This window comes from Tauraco erythrolophus, chromosome Z (assembly GCF_009769465.1).
Source record: "Tauraco erythrolophus isolate bTauEry1 chromosome Z, bTauEry1.pri, whole genome shotgun sequence".
Classification (NCBI taxonomy): domain Eukaryota; kingdom Metazoa; phylum Chordata; class Aves; order Musophagiformes; family Musophagidae; genus Tauraco; species Tauraco erythrolophus.
Genome location: NC_141496.1, coordinates 79888579 through 79906409, shown reverse-complemented (window position 1 = coordinate 79906409; position 17831 = coordinate 79888579). Strand labels below are relative to the sequence as shown.

Genomic DNA, 17831 nt, shown 5'->3' with positions numbered 1-17831 from the left:
CCAACAATTTAAGAGGACATGGATGACAGTTAAAACATCTGAGAATGGAAGATGAAGGGACAGATGAAGAAGGGGAGGGATCAAGTTGTGCCAAGAGACTAAATCCCGAATTCTTAAGTGACTTCATATAAACAGGAAAGCACACAGGAAGTGGAAACTAGGTCAGGTGAGACCGTACGAACATTTACAGCAGAAGTTCGTATTTTTTTAAGTATGTGCCACTAGTAAGCAGCAGCTAAAGTAAAGCTACTGCTCTATAGGTTGGAATAGTCAGAGGAGAACAAAAAACCAATGGTTCAATCCCCTCAATTAGAAGAGGAAAGATACAGTCAAGGGACACCGAGAAGGCCAGAAAGTCTATACTTTTTTGCATCCATCATAACTATACAAGAATCATTACCAACCACATAATTAATATAAATTACTAGCTATGCAAGGTCAACACTGCAGCTTATACAGGAAAGGAACAGATGAGAGCGTTTCAAGTAAAACCATCTTCAAATTGACTAGGCCTGATGAAATAAAAAGTGCACATTAGTGAAAATAGCTAGAGGACACCTTGCAGAACCTGCAAATGTCAAGTGGATATGAAACCATGAAAGGAGAGTGTCTAACAGACAGAAAACAGCAAATGAAGAAGGAAAGACACTTCAGCTTAATTACTGTTCCTTAAGTTTGGGGCATTAAAAAACCTCTTATCCATAAACATCTAGGTGAAATAGGGATATAAATCAGAACTCAAAAGTATTCTTCAGTAGTAAACAACATCAGAATTATGCAATATCCAAAAAGGTAAAGTAATTATGGCTAAGAGAGGCAGATGATGTTAATATCTTCCCTGAGAATTTGACACTTGTAGTACTACTAGGAGCAACACATGGCCCTGCCCAGCTAAAACTTCGCAGGAACAAGCACAAAACTGCTTGATGATTAAACCATGTATGAATACATCCTTCTCTTCTGCAAATTAAGAAGTTCTGCATGCATGATAGGTCAAGCATTTTTCAGTATTTCCCACTAACAAGCATAGAGATCTCTTCATTTGCCCTAATCCTTAATTTGAAGAGAGCTTCAAGCTGAGAAAGACAGAATATGCTGGAGAATAGCTTCAGAACTCACTTTGCAGTGAATGGAAAAATAGACTACAAAGGAAAAAAGAAGGATAGGGATAAATAGGGATAAAGGACCATAGCATGCCTAGACAGGAACATAAAGGAAAAGGAAATAATGGGCCAGGAAGGAATTTCTTGGTCACAGTGGATCAGAAGTTGAACGTAAGTCAATAGCATCCTGTTGCAAAAAAGGCTGTCACCACAGTAAGCCATATGCTAAGTAAACCTCCTGTGCTACTCAGCACGGCATTTCCTCCCCTGGAGCACTGCACTTATTTCGGGCACTGAACTTCAGCTGGGCAACAACAGTCAGAGAATGAACATCAGACTGTAGAGGTGTACAAAACAGTTTTGGAAGGCAGGGGGGAATGACCTGTTCTCCCTATCCAGGGTAAAGACAATGCATAGTAAAGAGCTGAAGCTGCAGCAGAGGAGATGGAAGTTGTAACTGAAGAAGCACTTCAACAGCAAGGACATAAAAGCACTCTGCTACCTAGAGGGCTTGCGAGTCACCACTACTGTGAAGTCTTTGCAAACGGATAGGACAAACACCCTATCAGGAATGACAGCAGTACGGCCAATCCAGCTAGGACATAGGGAGGCACTACCTACTTTTTAGTGCTGTGATTCTACAGTTCATATTTCAGTTTAAAGAAACAACCTAGGAGCTTCCCATAGGTCTTGTTAATTAAAGATTTTGTGTTTGCTTAACTGGCAATTTATGTCCGTCATTTGAGGCCAGACAGTTAGCTGTCTGAAAAGTAATGGCTGGAAACCTTATAACCAGTTACAAAAATAGAAATTCAGAATGACCTTACATCCAAACTCACATGAAAAACAGTGATAACCATTTCAGCTTTTAAAAAAAAATAACACAACATACCTTTGTAAATGAAAATTATTGTGGCAATAAAGCAAAATCATCTTTCTATTAGTTATTTTTCCCAAGAAATTGTGGGTTTTTCATCCCCTTCCCCAGGGATCTAATTCAAATGTCTACATTTAAAATGTTGAGATCATCATTCCATGAAGTGGACACCACAGCAATTTTGGGGTTTTAGAACACTTAAAAACAATTCCGTAAGTAGGCAGATTTCCACAGATCATAAACCCACTCAGTTTCAGATGTCCTTCCCTTTTCTTGACCTAACAAAAGCAGGTTTCCTTTTAAACTTAATACCTAATCAAGACGCAGCTGAACAAGCGCACCCTTTCTTTCTTTCCTCCTCCAAACTGAAAGCTCTCTTTTTGTTTTTGCTTGCTAATCTATAGAAGCCTTTAAAAATGGCACAAATAGAGGCAGCAGCATTTTGTTCTCTAAATCAGTTTTATCCTCAGCTATCAACTAGATGTTCCAGCACAGAGAAAGAACAATCCTTCCTTTCTAATTCAAAAATCCATACTACCATTGCCCTTGCAAACTGCTAAACAAGCAGTATCGGCAATTCACTTGTGTTCTGTAATATATTTACTGCAAATCCCAACGGTTTGCCTCCTAATGAAGTTTTCTATTGTGTCTGTTCTTGTCAATACACTGACTGGTCACCTTACAAGTAAGTTGCTTTGACCGACTGTTTACACGAACATCAAAAAGCTTCAAGTGGAATTAAAAAAAGAAAAGACTGAACAGAAAAAAAAGAACATCCATGCTGCTGGGGAAAGAGGACAAAAAACCCCACAAAATAAATTGGAAAAGAAACAAACAAACCAAATAAACAAAAAACCACTACACCATAACGCAAATTAACCTCAGCTTTCTGTTATCACACAGACAAAAAGGCTAGTTGGCTCTTTGCATCACCTGAGAAGTACAAGATCGTTCCAGATAAGCAGCCCTGACACAAAGCTTATCCAACAGCCCTCAAAGAACTTTAATTTGTAATTTAATCATCTGTGCTAATTTGTTCATAGTTCTGAAGAACATAAAGAAAAGGTAAGAGCAACTCAGCTAATCCCCCAATTAGATTGGAGATCTTAAACACTGTGCGGTTTATCATTAGCCACAGAATACTATTACCATTACAAAAGTTCAGTGAAACCTACCAAACTGATTAATTTCATGAACCATTTTCCCCATACTAGAAAGTATATTTTATAACAAATAGGCTTGCTAACAACTAAAATAATCCTCAATACCTACAAATGTAAAACACAGCTACCCTATGAATTAACACTAGAAACCTTTTCCTAATCCAATTTCACTTAAACATACTGGGATTATGGTTCCAAACTGGAGAATTCAACATTGTTTCCATTTGTTTATAAAAATTTTAACACAGCAACAGGGTGGGCTGTTTTTATAAGTAACAAAAAAAGTGCATCAGTAAGCCTTCTTTTAAAAAAAGACATCAAGAAATAAGATTTTTAAACCTAGTCAGATTTAAACTAGAGCTCAGTTAAGGATAAACTCAATTTCTCTACTCTTCAATCATCTCTAGCTCTATGCCATCAACAGGTCAATACTGGTGGAGTTTCATAGGTGCCTTTACTGCAATCTGTTTTATCAATACACTCAGCAGTGCAGCTTGGAAAAGACAGTAAGCAGCGAGTAAGAAAAATTGCTCCATAAGAGAATTCATTTAAAGTAAAAACAATGGCTGAAGAACTGCAAGCAATAGAGAAGACCTTAGAAGTCTAAGTGGGCAGCGAAAAGAGTAGTATATAAACAAAATTTGCACACACTGAGAGTAGCCCTCCCTAAACTCAACATAAAGTGACAGCTCCTGAGCTTACAATCATCCGTGATAAGTAAACTGAAATGTGAAAGGTGACTCCAGCAGTTCAGCATTTCATGGCAGCCAAAAGAGAAATTTGATGCTGAGAACTTTACCAAGTGGGGGGGGGGGGGGGGGGGGGGGGGGGGGAGTAAAATAAAAAAGAAAAACATCCAGAAAACAGAACTATACAATAATGCAAATCTCTGGTTCACTTGCACCCTGAGAACTGTATGTAGTTCTAGTCCCCTCATTTCAGCAAGTGAAGATAAAAATGAAAAAGGTCGAGGGAAAAGCAAGGAAGATGAGTAAAGAAAGCTACACAACTGTGTAGGATGGGACTGCCCAAACTGAAAAGGAGTCAATACAGGCGAGTTACAACAGAGATGCAAAATTTTGAGTGCATTGAAAAAGCAATTAGGCATCAACCACTTGCCTATTCTGAGAACTAGGGGCCATCCAATAAAGACAGTGGAAACCAGATTCAAAGCAAACAAAGGTTGTTTTTGTCCTGCACCTGGGACAATCTCCTCCCCACAACAGCACAGCCAGTGTGGAAACGAACTAGAAAGCAGTTTTGCAGAAGAGGACAAGTTGAATAGGCATGAGCCCCACACCCTTATGTTGATGAAGGCTACACCTCATACTAGGATGCAATAGTGTGACTGTAACCAGCTGGATGATTAAAATAAACTGTTCCACTCTTTGTTCCCCTTGTTTGGCACGAAGGAAAACGTTGCCAAACTGGAGCAAGTCACTAAGCAACACCAGCAAGACGATCAGTGAATCGGAGCACACAACGTACCAGGAAGAAGTTAGATTTGTTTAGTTTCAAGAGGAGGAGGATTAATGGGAGTGGAGATCTGATTGCTGACAAAGAGGTGATTATGGAGAAGACTAAGCCAGACTCTTCTCAGACACGCACAGCAGAAGAACAAAAGGCTGACAATGGTCACCAGTGCAGTTAAGGCAAAGTCGCAGTTAGTGAAGGAAAAATTCTTCACAGCGAAGGTGAGGCAAACACTGGAAAGCATTGCTCAGAGATGTCACGCAAGATTACTTTCACAGAATACTGGGATGGGAATACAATACTTGCAAAAGTACAGGTTGCAAGCTCAGGTGGAACATGGGACCAACTTACAAGTGCTTTAAAAGCCACAGCCTATGAGTAATCATAAGGACTGATCCATTAAAATGCTGTTTTGACAAATACATGCTGAAAAATCGGGAATGCCCCGTCAGCTGTTGTTTTCCCCCCCCTTCTGAAAGGAACTACTATTGCTCAAATAGCTACATCCAGAGTCCAGTTAAGAAGTATGTTGCAAGAGATGAAAATAGTGGCCATTAGATATCCCTAGATCTTACTTCAAGTGGAAAGATAACCTCATTACTTCTACTCAAAGCTGTTACCATTTTTAAAATAACAGTACCGTGCAGTCTTCTGATAAGAGCCAGTTCACCTAAAACTGCTTTTAAAGGCTTTTACTGCATGCCAATGGTGACCTACTATCAAACCTAGATGGATACTAACTTCCATTTTGCACAGGAGAAACAATGCAACTGTACCACTTTGCTACAAATACTGAAGTGCTGGAGAAGGGTGGGAGGATAGGCAATTCAAATGCTCAGCTCCATTTGGTATAACAACCAGCAGAAGGAGGAAAAGTGTTAAGCTGTTTCCCCCAGGATGTTGTGACAGGAGTACTGCACATTCAAAAAGTCATCTTCCCTCCTACTCTTCTCCGTGCCCCAAAAAATACCAGGAAGATTTTTTTTGCCCACTTGAACCAGTCCATAAAGTACATCAACAGACATTTGACAAAGTTAAGTCCCAGCAATGCAAGGGAAGTTTGAGAACGTTGCAGGTAGAAACGCGTTTCCTCTCTCCATTCTGTGGCGAACCTGAAATCTGGTAGACCAAGCCTACAACGTGAGATGATCAGGCAGTATTCAACATATGTACAATGTTTACACCGTGATATACTTTCAGATTAAGTTGCATATGAAGCTGACATAATAGATAGTATCTGACAATATGGTTATCTAAAAGCCACATGGAGACATACTTCACACAGTGCCCTGAATCCGTCAGATAACAATAATGCTGGTCTCAAGCTTGAATGTGGTTCAAAAGTCGAGAAAGTTGAGGTCGTTACTCTAGTCTTTCCTTCTCGTTCAAACTGGCAGCTCTCGTTGTGGTTGAACTGGCTGCACTGGTGATATAACTGTACTTATTTAGAAACCCAGTATTTGTAGAATAAGCACCATTTTTTTTCAGTGAAAAATATTATGTTCCAACCTACCTCACCATTTTCTCTTTTAAATAAAAACAGGTTTTGCAAGTCCTATGTGGCAGTGTGAACTGTAAAATGCTTACTGCACACCACCAAAACCTTAAAGATTCATGAAGTTTCTCATTCTAATAATTAAAATGCAAGTAGGAAAAAAATAATTTATCTTTAAATCCCTTTCAACAGCACAGTCATCCTACTCAGGAGCTGTAGAGAGCTAACTAAGCTCCTTAATTCCTTTCTATTTAACCCACTCCCAAAGACTGATGTTCTAATGAGATATCAGTAGAAGATTCTGTCCTTTGCCGTGGAGCATTACAAACGATTCCACGAAACAGTCCAGGCTAAAAGAGACGTTTAACTCTCGTACAATTGGTTAACATAATGCAGTTTGGGAGTTTGTATACTCTTCTACAAGAGGCAAGGTTCTGCATGACAGGTCTGCCTCCAGGCAGGTCACAGAGATCACAATAACCCACCCAAAGAGAGGGAAACCTAGCTGTCAGATAGCAGAAACCCACACACTGTAGTAGTTTATATAGTCTGTCAGTTGGTTCAGCAGTGATGAATTTTTCTTTCTTTGGCTGCCTGCCACGGAACAAAAGCTAATCTTGCACCTAAACAATCTAGGCATTAAACGCACAGGAAGCCTTATCTTCTGACTTATGACAGAAGATGACAGACAGAGCTGGTGAAAATAAAGAGGCGCTGCCCTAATAGCCAAGAGCAGCAACCCTTTTAAGTATAGCGGGATTTTTAACACCCAACCAACTTTACATCTTGGTACTAGCAGTCGATGCACCTGCTTTGCCAGCCACGGATGTCACAGTGGGAAAAATCTTGACGTGGATGAGGTAACACAGAAAAACTTAAGACCACACAAAACATCCTTATTCATTCTGTCTTCCTGACACATATGAAAACAGTATCTGAATCAAGCGCATCCATCCTAAACAAATTTTCAGGTGCTTGTTTCTGTTTCAGGTGTGCAACCCTTAGCCATTAACTATTAATCTTAAAATAATTATTTCTGAAAACAGTATAAGAATCCACACACAACATCCTCTTAAGGACTAACCTTAGAAATTCTTAAAAATAAAAAACACACATAGAAACAAGACCAAAAAAAAACCACAAACCAGCCACAAATACGCCAAAAAAATTATTTCCTGACCACTGTTCAGCCAGCAAGCTGAAACACAGCAGCAACTGGATTTAAGCACACAGTTATGCAATTAAACACTGCAAAGTGCCAAAGCTAAAGTTGTGAAGGAAGCCTTATCATGGCCATTTCTGGACTCAAATGCAACATATTCAAGTGGAAAGCTCCGCAGTAAATTTGTTTGTGTATGGAAAGTTCATCTCAATTAAGTCTGTGTATAGCAACATTCAAGTCTTGACTAACTTTGTTTTAGTCAAATTACAATAGATTAAATGAAGAGGGAACTGCTGATGCTACTGTATCAGTACAAGAAGTCCACCCTTTCATATGCAGGCAAACTTCAACCACTTCATTTTATGGAAGTGACTCTACCTTAACAGTGATGTACGTACGCATCACGCTGCATAAAGAAAGACTGCTCCAGTGTAATTTTTTGTTTTTCAGTCAGCAGCCCAAGCACTCTGAAGGGCTTCACACAGAGTGAGTGCAGCATCCACATAGGAGGCAGGCCTTAAAAACGTTCAAGCTTGTTCAGTGGAAAGTTTCCCCATCACTGCATTTTTCAGTAACAAAGATGTTGTCAGAAATGACAATTTTTCGTGTCCCCTGATGATGCCTTGCTAGCATTTGGTTATAAGCCATAAAGCAGGAATAATTTCAGCCTGTCAGGAGTCTAGCTAATGCCCAGTTTCCCCCTAGAGAGAATTCCTGTCAAATGTAATGAGAGCTCCAAAGGCCCTCTCTACAACATAATGAGCACTTAGGCCATGCTGGTGATCAGCCAGCAAAAAGCATCAATTTGAGCCTGGCTACACCCTTGGGGCTACACGTCACCAGTTTTAATAAGAATTATGATTACTATCTGCCAAAAGCCTCCTCAGGACTTATCGGTAGCTGTGGAAATTCAGAAGAATGTCATTGGCAAGGTTTTTTTTTGTTTGTTTCTGTAACCTAAGACCACCTACATACCGAACTGTAACACCGTTTGGCATCCTCATTGCAAGCCTCCGAATCGACAGTCTTTCACACAAAGGTGCTACTTCTATCGGAAATTAGAATTACTTAGCATGTAAAGGCATAGCATCTGAGACTCCTATCCAAGGAAATGTAGTTATGGCTTCAAAAAGCTTGTTCTTTTCTTAACAGTATACACAGAGCAAGTGCGCTCTACTCTCACTAGCTAGAACCAACACAGGTATAATGCTCTGTCATAAATTTTAAAAGCTTCCTAAGTATCACTGCCTACTGGGTATGTAATTATAGTTGCCATACATACAGAACATTACACCCTTGCAATACACAGACGTTAAGGTCAAAGTGGAAACCTCAGTTCTGACACTCTTTAATCTCGTGGAGTTAATTGATTTTATCTAAAGTTAATTCCTAGTACATTTACTGAAGTTGCATGTTCTCTTCAAAGATCAACATCCATTTCACACCAAATGAGGCTTATATACAGATGTTGGCTTCCTCACAGGTTACAGTGTGTCAAATAGTTGTTTAGGAGAAGGAAAAAAGAAATCTCCACATCACAAAGCCTGGAAAAGTCACCTCACAGGAAAACTGACAGTCTTCTAAAAACACAAGATGACTAGTGTAGCTACACTACAGAACCAAGGCAAACACTACTCCTCCAGTGTACCTATTCAGTGCGTTACTTAAAAAAAAAATTGATGTTGTCGTGATATTTCTTCTTTTACCAGCGTTCTGCATTCAAACAAGTGTACCTCTAAAAACCAAGAGAATACCTTCCCAGCTTTGCAGACAGAAAGCCATCACAGAATTATAATACCACTTTATCAAATAAAATATTTTTAGGGGAAAACAAAACAAAAATCAAAGAGCTCAGAGTTACAAAAGCAAAATTCAACTCTGCAATTCACTTGCGTAAAGAAAGTCTTTGAATATACTGAAGATCTGAAGCCTGAACTAATCAATTTCTTCGCTGTGCCCTAGCCGGTCAGCCATGCTCTTTAATTTAATGAAACAAGAGTTTTAGATGAAATAGCACATACACATCAAGAAAGAATTGTATTGTTGCACTTTGAAACGTGTCCAACTGTGCAACTTCATCTAATGATAATTTTTTTTAAGAGGCCATCGATTTCTGAAAGACTTATTGTACCAGCATCTTGATGAAAAAGTGAATGTCAGCATATCTACAGAATACTTACACCCTGCCATTAATGCTTTATTTGGCAGACAATGACTACTCAATTGAGGGTCCTCTGGGCTGAGCAATCATTTAGCTTTTCTTCTCTTATGAGGTCCTTAGTGTCTTGTTCCAGTTCAATACTCTTTTTATTCACCATTATAGTGGCCATAAGTGTGAATTTTATGGGAACTTGCAAACTCATAGTCATAACTAGAGCTTTCCAAGTCACTAATCTTTTCACGCATACACATAGGTTTCACACACACACATAGGACCGGTTCTACACATCAAAGACTCTACCACCAACAAAATAAAGCCACGTAAAGCACTGAGTTATATTTTTAAAACCACAGACACAAGACCTTTCCTATTTCTGCCAACGCTTTTCAGGACCAATACCAAGAAATTCTTGTCGCTCAACCTAATCTATACCTCGTCTGACAGCAGGTAGGCAAAGGTTTACTAATCACGGCTACAAACTAGCCTATCGATTCAACCACGTGGTACGGTCATCAGAACATAAACAGAAAGGCTACATTTCAATGCACTAGACAGACTGCAGATTGTGGTTTAGAAAACAGAATGCCTTACCTGTTTGTGCATTTCAATGTTTAATCCGTATGACATTTCGTAATACTGCAAATAAAGGAGCATATATTATTTTCTCATGCTGGCTTACATTCTATCAGGAGATTATTTACTGAAATAAAGAAAAAACAAATATACTTACCATCACATAGTGCCTCTGCATTTCTGTCTTTTCGCTTGCCAGTTTCTCACATTCCAATTTAAGGCTACAAAATAGATCACACTTTAATGTAACTGTTATGTCATTTGTTGTGACATCTACCCATTTATTTGTATTTTGACAGAAGTAGCTAATTAAAAAAACCTCATAAACTAACACACAAACACAGAGAGAAAGACTTAATTCCTACTTTCGGTACAAAGGCTGAACAGGAAATTTAAAAGGTATTTCAAGGGTGCTGTATGAGACCCAAACTGGCTCCAGAACCCAAACATACCCAATCTTCATGCTTTGGTAAGGAGCTGCGATGAAGTGCTACAACTTTCAAGCTGTAACAGGATCTGAATTTCTCCAAAGTACTTCTCAGTCCTAAACCAGAGATATTTCTTTGTATATGGCATTTAGTAAATTACTGCCAAGTAACACCACTCACGTTTACAATTACAGCTTGAGTATGTGTATAATCCTTAACCTTAAGTACACTCTAGCTGATGTTATCATGCCCAAGGCTTGAAAATCAGTAACTTTCACTAACATTTACTGGCAAGTTTGTTTTCTATTTCTGTTTTTGCAAATTAAAAGAAGTTGCATTTGGCACTTGCACATCTCATCACTAACAACAGTATAATTCTGATTACTTTCACTGAGGGCAAATGCCTCAATATTCTTTTTGTTCTCTGGCAAACTGTTTTTTTTTGTTGTTGTTGTTGTTGGGGTTTGGTTTTTTTTTTTTTAACGACGCTAGTAAGTATCCTAGGGAACAGCATTTTCCACTTACAGATGCAATACCGAATATTCGTGTTTTACACTGCACTTTTAAAGTAATAAATGGCTTAAACAAGTTAACGATTTTAGATAAGACTAAGACTACAGTATCATAGGTAAGAAAGAGGAAGCCTAAGCAACACCAAGCGACTTCTAACTAGGAATTTTACTCCTATCCACAGCTTGCAGGTGCACGGAAGTACAAAATTAAGGAAGATTACTGCCCCTTAACGCCAATTGCCCTGTGTACGCAAAAATCCATACCCTAAATCTCTGTAGGGACCTCGGCAGCAAGCACAAACGCAACAAGAACGTCTGAAGGACAGCATAGCATCAAACACATGCCACTGCTTCAGCAGATTCACGTCAACTTTGTGTTAGTACTCCCGTACTTGACTTGTGTGCTTAAAAAAAATCCTTCTCGCTTCTTTAAGCACCGCGCGTTGGCATTTGATTAATCTTTGCATTAACACCACACACAAATGAGCAGACACATCAGAATTAACCTCCTTAACGTTGCGTGTCACAGAAGTAGAGCAGGTCTCTTCTCTCCATATACTTAAAAAAATGCTCCGCATAAGGATCCCTAACAATTTTATTTGTCTTTTAAACTCATACGCGCGCCGAACCGCTCCAGCTTCGACATTACCACCCTTTCCGTAGGTGCCCGGGCAGCACATCGCCAGGAGGGCCCGCGCGGGGCAAGGCTGCTTTCTCCTGCGCGCCCCGTCCTCGGGCACCCCCCGCCACCGCTGGGAGCCGGGGCTCCCCGCGCCGCCCCTCACCGAACCGGCCGGCACAGGCCGTCGGTGCCGGGGCGGCCGGGTCCCCGCGGCGGAGCTCCGCCGCGACGCCGCACGCCACCGCCTGGACGCGGCCGTCCAGTGCAGCCCCCCGCGCCGGGCCGGGGACAGGGCAGCGACCCCCGGCCCCGAGGCGGCCCGCAGGCGCTCACCTGTGGTACTGCGCCTGGAGGAACTGGAACTCCTCCTTGATGCGGTCCAGCGACTCCGGGATGGTGAATTTGAAAGGCTGGCCCGCAGCCTGATGCGGGGTCTGGCGCGGCGGCGGCCGGCACGGGAGAGAGAGGCACGTTCAGACACAGCGCGGCGGCCCCGCGGGGAGGGGATGCTCGGCGCTGCCCGCCGCGGCAGGGCCGGAGAGAAGCAGGGAGGGAAGCAAGGAGGGAGAGCCCGGCCCGCCCCGCCCGCCACCGCCCCGGGGCGCTGCGCACTTGTTACCCACCTTCCCGTCCCTCATCTGCGGGGGACGAGGCTAACCGCGCTTCGAGAGCCGCTCCGGCCCCGACCCACACGCTCCTGCCGCCGCCGTCTACCCGAAAGCGGGGCGTGCCGGCTCCTCCCCGCCGACCCCCGCCGTGGGGGCACGGCCGGTCCCGGCCCGGGCTCCGCGCTCGGCGGGGAGGGGGGATGCTGCCCGGCTCGGCGGCGGCCCCCCGCCGTCATTCCCAAGGCAAATAAGTTGCCCACGAAACAAAAGGGGTCGGGGGAGGGGGCGCTTACCCTCCCAGCAGCGCCGACTGGCAGGATGCGGCGCTCCTCCCAAGAGGGGCCAAAACTTGGGAGGGCGCCCGCCCCCCCCGTCAGCCGGGCGAAGGAGCCGGGGGTGCGTCCCGGCGGGGCAGCGCTAGCAGCGGGGCGCCGCCCGGCCCCCGCCCCGCTCCCTCCCCGGCCCCGCGCCCTCACCCCCGCGGAGCGGCGGCCCGGGCCGTACTTACGGGGTGTCGGCTCTGGGGGAACATGGCTCCGGCCGCGGCGGGGCTCCCTCTCAGTGCGGTTCTCGTTGCGAGCCCCCCGCCCTGACCCGGCTTCACACGCGGGGCGCTGAGGGGGCAGGAGCGCCGACACTCGCCGGCCACCTTCCCTCCGCCGCGGGCAGGAGCGGAGCGAGGCGCCGCTCAGTGCCCCCGCCGCGGGGACATCCTCCGGCCGCGGCGTTCTTTGTCGCTCTTGCTCCGGGAGGGCCTGGGGGTGCCCCTGGGGAGGCGGACGGACCGCACTCGGGGCGGTCAGCGCTGCTCCGAGCTCCTCCGGCGGCGCTCCGGCCGGCGGGCGGCGCCCACAGGGCCCGGGCGAGACGGGACGGGACCCGACCCGACGGGGTGGGGTAGGGAGCGGGGGGGGGCCGCGGCCGCCCCGCCGCTCTCCGCTACGGGAGTGGATAATCCCCCTCTTTCGAGCTCGCAAGTTGCCGATGTCAATTGTAAGGCCGGAAACCCGGTTGGAGGAGACTCCTCTCCCCACTTCTGCCTCTTGCCAAGAGGGGAAAATCCAGCCGGAGGACGCGGGACGCGGTGTCAGCAGCAGGACCGTCGCAAACCGGGGGGGCGAGAGAAAGTCTCCGGGGGAGGCCGCGCTGCTCCCAGGCGTCGGCGGAGGGGCCAGGTCATCGGCAAGACACAGAGCGATGAACAAGGGAGGAAGGCGGGAGGAGGAGGAGGAAGGGGGCAGGAGGGGGCTCTGAACAGCCGGCCCCGATCGGAGCAGCTCCAGTAGCACATGCACGAAACGCAGGGGGACAGAGGAGGGGGAACCACACACGCAGCAGAGACTCTTCCGTTAGTTGCAGAGAGGTCCCTAGGACAAAAGAAAAACAAAACCCCTCAAAATGCCCGCTGGCCCGACCGGCCAAGCCGCCCGCCTCGTCGGGGTGGCTTGGGGGAGGAAGAAAAAAAAAAAAAAAGAAGGAAAAAAAAAAAGATGAAAGCGTCCGTATCGAGGCTAAATCAGACGGGAAGCTCCTTCGTGCAACGACACCACTGCAGCCTTCTCCGTGCGGGCGCGCATCGGGGAGCTGCGCGTCTCACTAGGGTCCCCCGAGCGCGGTACGTCGCGGCGGCGGCAGCATCATCAGCACCTTCATCATCTTCATCCTCCCCCTCCTCCGCGCTGCCGCACCGCTCCTCGCCGACCCGGGATAAAGTTCTCCCTGGCTGAAGAATCTGGACACGAGCGGCCGGAAACGCCACCGGCCTCCTTCCCCCGCTGCCCTCCGCGCCGGCCGAGGGAAAGGCGAAGCTGGGGCGGCCCCGCGGGAGGCGCTCGGCGGGACGGGTGCGCGGCCGCGGCCGAGCGGGACGCGCCGTGCTCTCCCGCGCCGCTTACATTAGCACGCGGTTTCACACTCCGCCAGCTAACCCGCCCGTCCGGCCCCGCCCACGCCGCCGAGCGCAGGGGGACCGCCGCCGCCGCCGCCCAATCGCCGTCCCCGCCACCAACGTGGGGCCGTGATGCGCCCCGGCCCCGCGGACCAATGGCGAGAGCCCGAGTCCCGCCGGCTCGCAGCCTTTCGCTGGGAACCGTTTCTGGCGCAGCGGCAGGAGCGCTCCGAGCTGGCCAATAGGAGGGCGTTAGAGCGCGGAGGGCCGCGGGGAGGAGGGGAAGGTCGGTGGGAAGGAGAGTGGAGACGCTGAGCCGTCAATCAAAGTAACGTGGGGCTCGCGGAGGGGCGGGGCTGCCGGCGAGCGGCGGGCGCGGCGCCTGCGCGCTCCCGCCGCCGGGGCCGGTTTCTCCGCACCCGGTCGGTGCGGGGCGGTGGGGGTCGGCCCGGTGCACGGTGCCCCGAGCGCAGCGCGCCCCGCTTCCCCGCCCGCGCGGCGCGTTTTCCCGCTCGCTGTTCGAGCGGTTGCCAAGGCGCGGCGAGTCCGTTAGAGGTTGCCCCGGAGCGGGGCGCGCCGTGCGGGGCGGCCCCGGCTCCGCGCCTTGCGCCCGCCCGGGGTTTTTTTTTTCGCAGGGGCTCTGCGGAGCGGGGCGGCTCCCCCGCCTTCGGGGAGCGCCCCGGTGCCTTGCGCGCACACGCCGAGGGGTGCTGGTGGTGCACGGGGCTGCATCCGCCATCCCCCGCCATGGACTACGCGGAGGCGCAGCCGGCCCGCGGCTGCGGGCGTGGGAAGGAGGCGGCCCCGCAGCCGCGGGCCGGTGCCTGCGCGGAGCCGGGCCCAGAGCGCTCAGGGAAGAGGCTTAACTTTCCTGTCCCGAGCATCTGCCTCGTAACTCGGGCAGGCAGGCGCGGCGCCTTTCCGTGTCTCGTTTGCACGGTGATACCGGGGCGTGCTGTAGCACCTGCTGACAATGCTCTCAGCTATACATAAAATACTGTAAAAAAAAAAGATGAAGCTTCGTGCTCGCGTGCTTCGCTCAAATATACCAACTGAACTGTTGGCTGGATTGACTCCCTGATCAGACAGAAGTCGTCCTTTGGGTAAAATCGGCTTTTTTTACAAGAGGGGTCTGCTAGAGGAAAGCTGTCAAGAACTTTGCTGTTGTAAATGGTTTATAGGCCCACTTGAGGTAGGCGAGGGTCGAACAAATGCCACTGACTCTCTGTGTGACTACTGAGATGACAAATGGCAACACAGCTTGCAGTGGGAAGTAAACTTCAAAACACGTCCTCTGTTAACGGCTGCCTTATTCATAGCAGAATCACACGATAAAGTGTTAAATACTGGTGACTTCGGATTCGAAACAATGCCTTAAGACATAATTACCCTGTTTGTATACCTGTATATGACCTAAAAAAAAAAGGCCTTAAAATGTTGTATTGCATCATTTAAACACAGTAAGGGTAATTTTCTAATTTGCGTTTTCTTACAATTCCCCATTAATGTTTGCTAGATACACTTATTAAGAATTGTATTACACTTCATCTTGTATCTTAAAGAAAGAGCAGTCTATGTGTAAAACTTGATACAAAATTCGATGTGTTGCGATATTAAGATACACCTTTACTCATTCAGACTGCTAATTTCCATACTACATTATTCCCAGTTTCAAATTAAACTCCTTCAGTCTTCTGCAGTGAAATCTGGACTTTATTCTGGGACTACAGACTTTTGACAATGAAAATAGATGCGTGTATGTCTCCGTACGTGTATGTATGTAATAGTGTCTGAATCTATAGGTGTCTGTGCCTATACATATGTATGTGTGTTCGTATTTATATCTGTATATGTGCATATGTCTTTGTGAATACATAAATAAAGGATTTTTAATGTTTTTTAAGAGATGAGGCAAAGAGAGATTGTGGTTCCCAGGACGGGAATGTTAACTCGTCTGGTGTTCCGCATGCATAAGTAAAGCTAAAAATCTTGCATTCTGTTCCCAGGTCTTCCCTTTTAGTCTTGGACACGCCAACTCACTGCTCTGTTCATGGCATTAGAAACCTTAATTAATTAATACTTATAAAGTACTTAGATCTTTGGATGAAAGATGCCATAAAAATGCAAGCTATTATTACATACTTTGTGTGTGTACCTAGTAGCTATGGAGTCTGTAATAACATAACACTTACCTAACTTTGGTTATACTTTGCTTAACCTGCTGGCACAAGTTGTTAATGAGATATTAACAGATATGACATTAAAACAACACTATGTTTTGGAACATAAACAAAAGCTTTTTTTTTTTTTAATTGCTCGCCTACATGAAAGTTGAAATGTCTTGTAACCTTTATTTGTCATCATTAAAATGTCCAAGGCATGTTTTAACAGAAACAGAAGAGCTCTATTTTCTTGATTTTTTTTTTTTTTAACAAGTCTTTTAACCTACTTAGATTCTGGAATCAGACACTTAAGGGCATTTTGAATCTTCTCCATTGCAATCAAGCTAGAAGAGCTGTAAAAGCAGTTGCTAGAATCAAATGTGATTATTTTTTTCAAATGTGAGCCACTGACATTACATAGTACGTACAATAACCAATATGATCTGATATGTAACTAATCTATAATGTGTCATCGTTGGCTGATTAGAGCATAAAAATTTCCTTTTTGTAAGATGGATATAAATCTGTAAAAGGGATTAATCCCAGAAAACTGAACATCCTTATTCCGTGGTGATACTCACTATTTACACCATGGAAAGACAGACCAAAATGTGACTAAGCATCTTGTAAAGAGCTGTATTCAACTCAAGGTAGTATTTTAAACCAGATCGTTATGCCGCCATATTGTACATAATCTACACAATTCTCAAAGGGTTAAAAATAATTGTGTTTAAACCTTCGTCTCATGTTTTAAAAATGCAATAAAAGATTGCCTTCAGTGTTATACCCCCCCAAGCCATTCTGTTTAATCATCCATTCGACCCTGCTGTTTGAAATCAATGTTTTTCACTGTAAGCATTTTAATGTAGTGTTCCTACCTCATCCAGCAAAGGGCCTAATCCTGCATTGACTGTGTATTGAAAGCTCACGCTGGAAGTAGTTGGAGGTTTGAGTCAAAAAAAGCAGTATTGGGTCCAAAATGTAGTTTGAGTATACTGAAAAGGTTTCAGATGTAGCATCTGTTCTTTAGAGAAATGACGTATTGTATGATGTTCTGTTTACCGTACTGTTTATATTTTTTTTCCTTTACAGTTAACAGCACTATTTACAAGCAATATTTTTTTAACTTCCCACAAACTGGCAAATATAATAAAAATGTTGATGATGTTAATCACCAGGAGTCTGCCGCAGGTGGGTGGGAAACAATTTAGCAAATTTGTGATTTATCCCACTGTTCTACTACCTATGTCATGAGAGCAAATCAGTGAAGGAAGCAATTATAGAATTCAATGGATTTTATGCTTTCAAAGTTTTCAATTGAGAGATCATTGGAGTTGCAACTGAAAGAGAAACAGTACGTTTAAAAATTATGTATATGTGCATGGGGGGAGGAGGTTGTTCTATTTTATTTTTTTTTAATCACAGGACAGCACAGATGGGATAGAGAAAAAAAAGAGTATCTGAGTCATACATACAGTGTATGCGGTTTAGTAGTGACTATCTATACAGCTGCAAGAATAATAATTATTATGAGGGCATGCAAAACAATATCACTTTAAAAATATTTCTTTATTTATGAAGTGCAAATGATGTGAGCAGGGTAA

The 17831-nt window shown here is 45.1% G+C and overlaps 1 protein-coding gene across 11 annotated transcripts in view; it reads right to left on the bottom strand.

The window, feature by feature from the left end:
• Nucleotides 1-12709, bottom strand: part of LOC104377115 (TLE family member 1, transcriptional corepressor) — an 83891-nt gene extending 71182 nt beyond the window's left edge. For all 11 annotated transcript variants that reach the window (XM_086629754.1, XM_086629757.1, XM_086629756.1 and 8 more), the window contains exons 1-4: nt 12686-12709; nt 11903-12003; nt 10165-10228; nt 10026-10070 (exon numbers count right to left, since the gene is read on the bottom strand). In XM_086629754.1, the coding sequence (XP_086485880.1) occupies nt 10026-10070; nt 10165-10228; nt 11903-12003; nt 12686-12709 (234 nt within the window). The remainder of the gene's footprint in view (nt 1-10025; nt 10071-10164; nt 10229-11902; nt 12004-12685) is intronic.
• Between the last annotated feature and the right edge of the window lie 5122 nt (nt 12710-17831).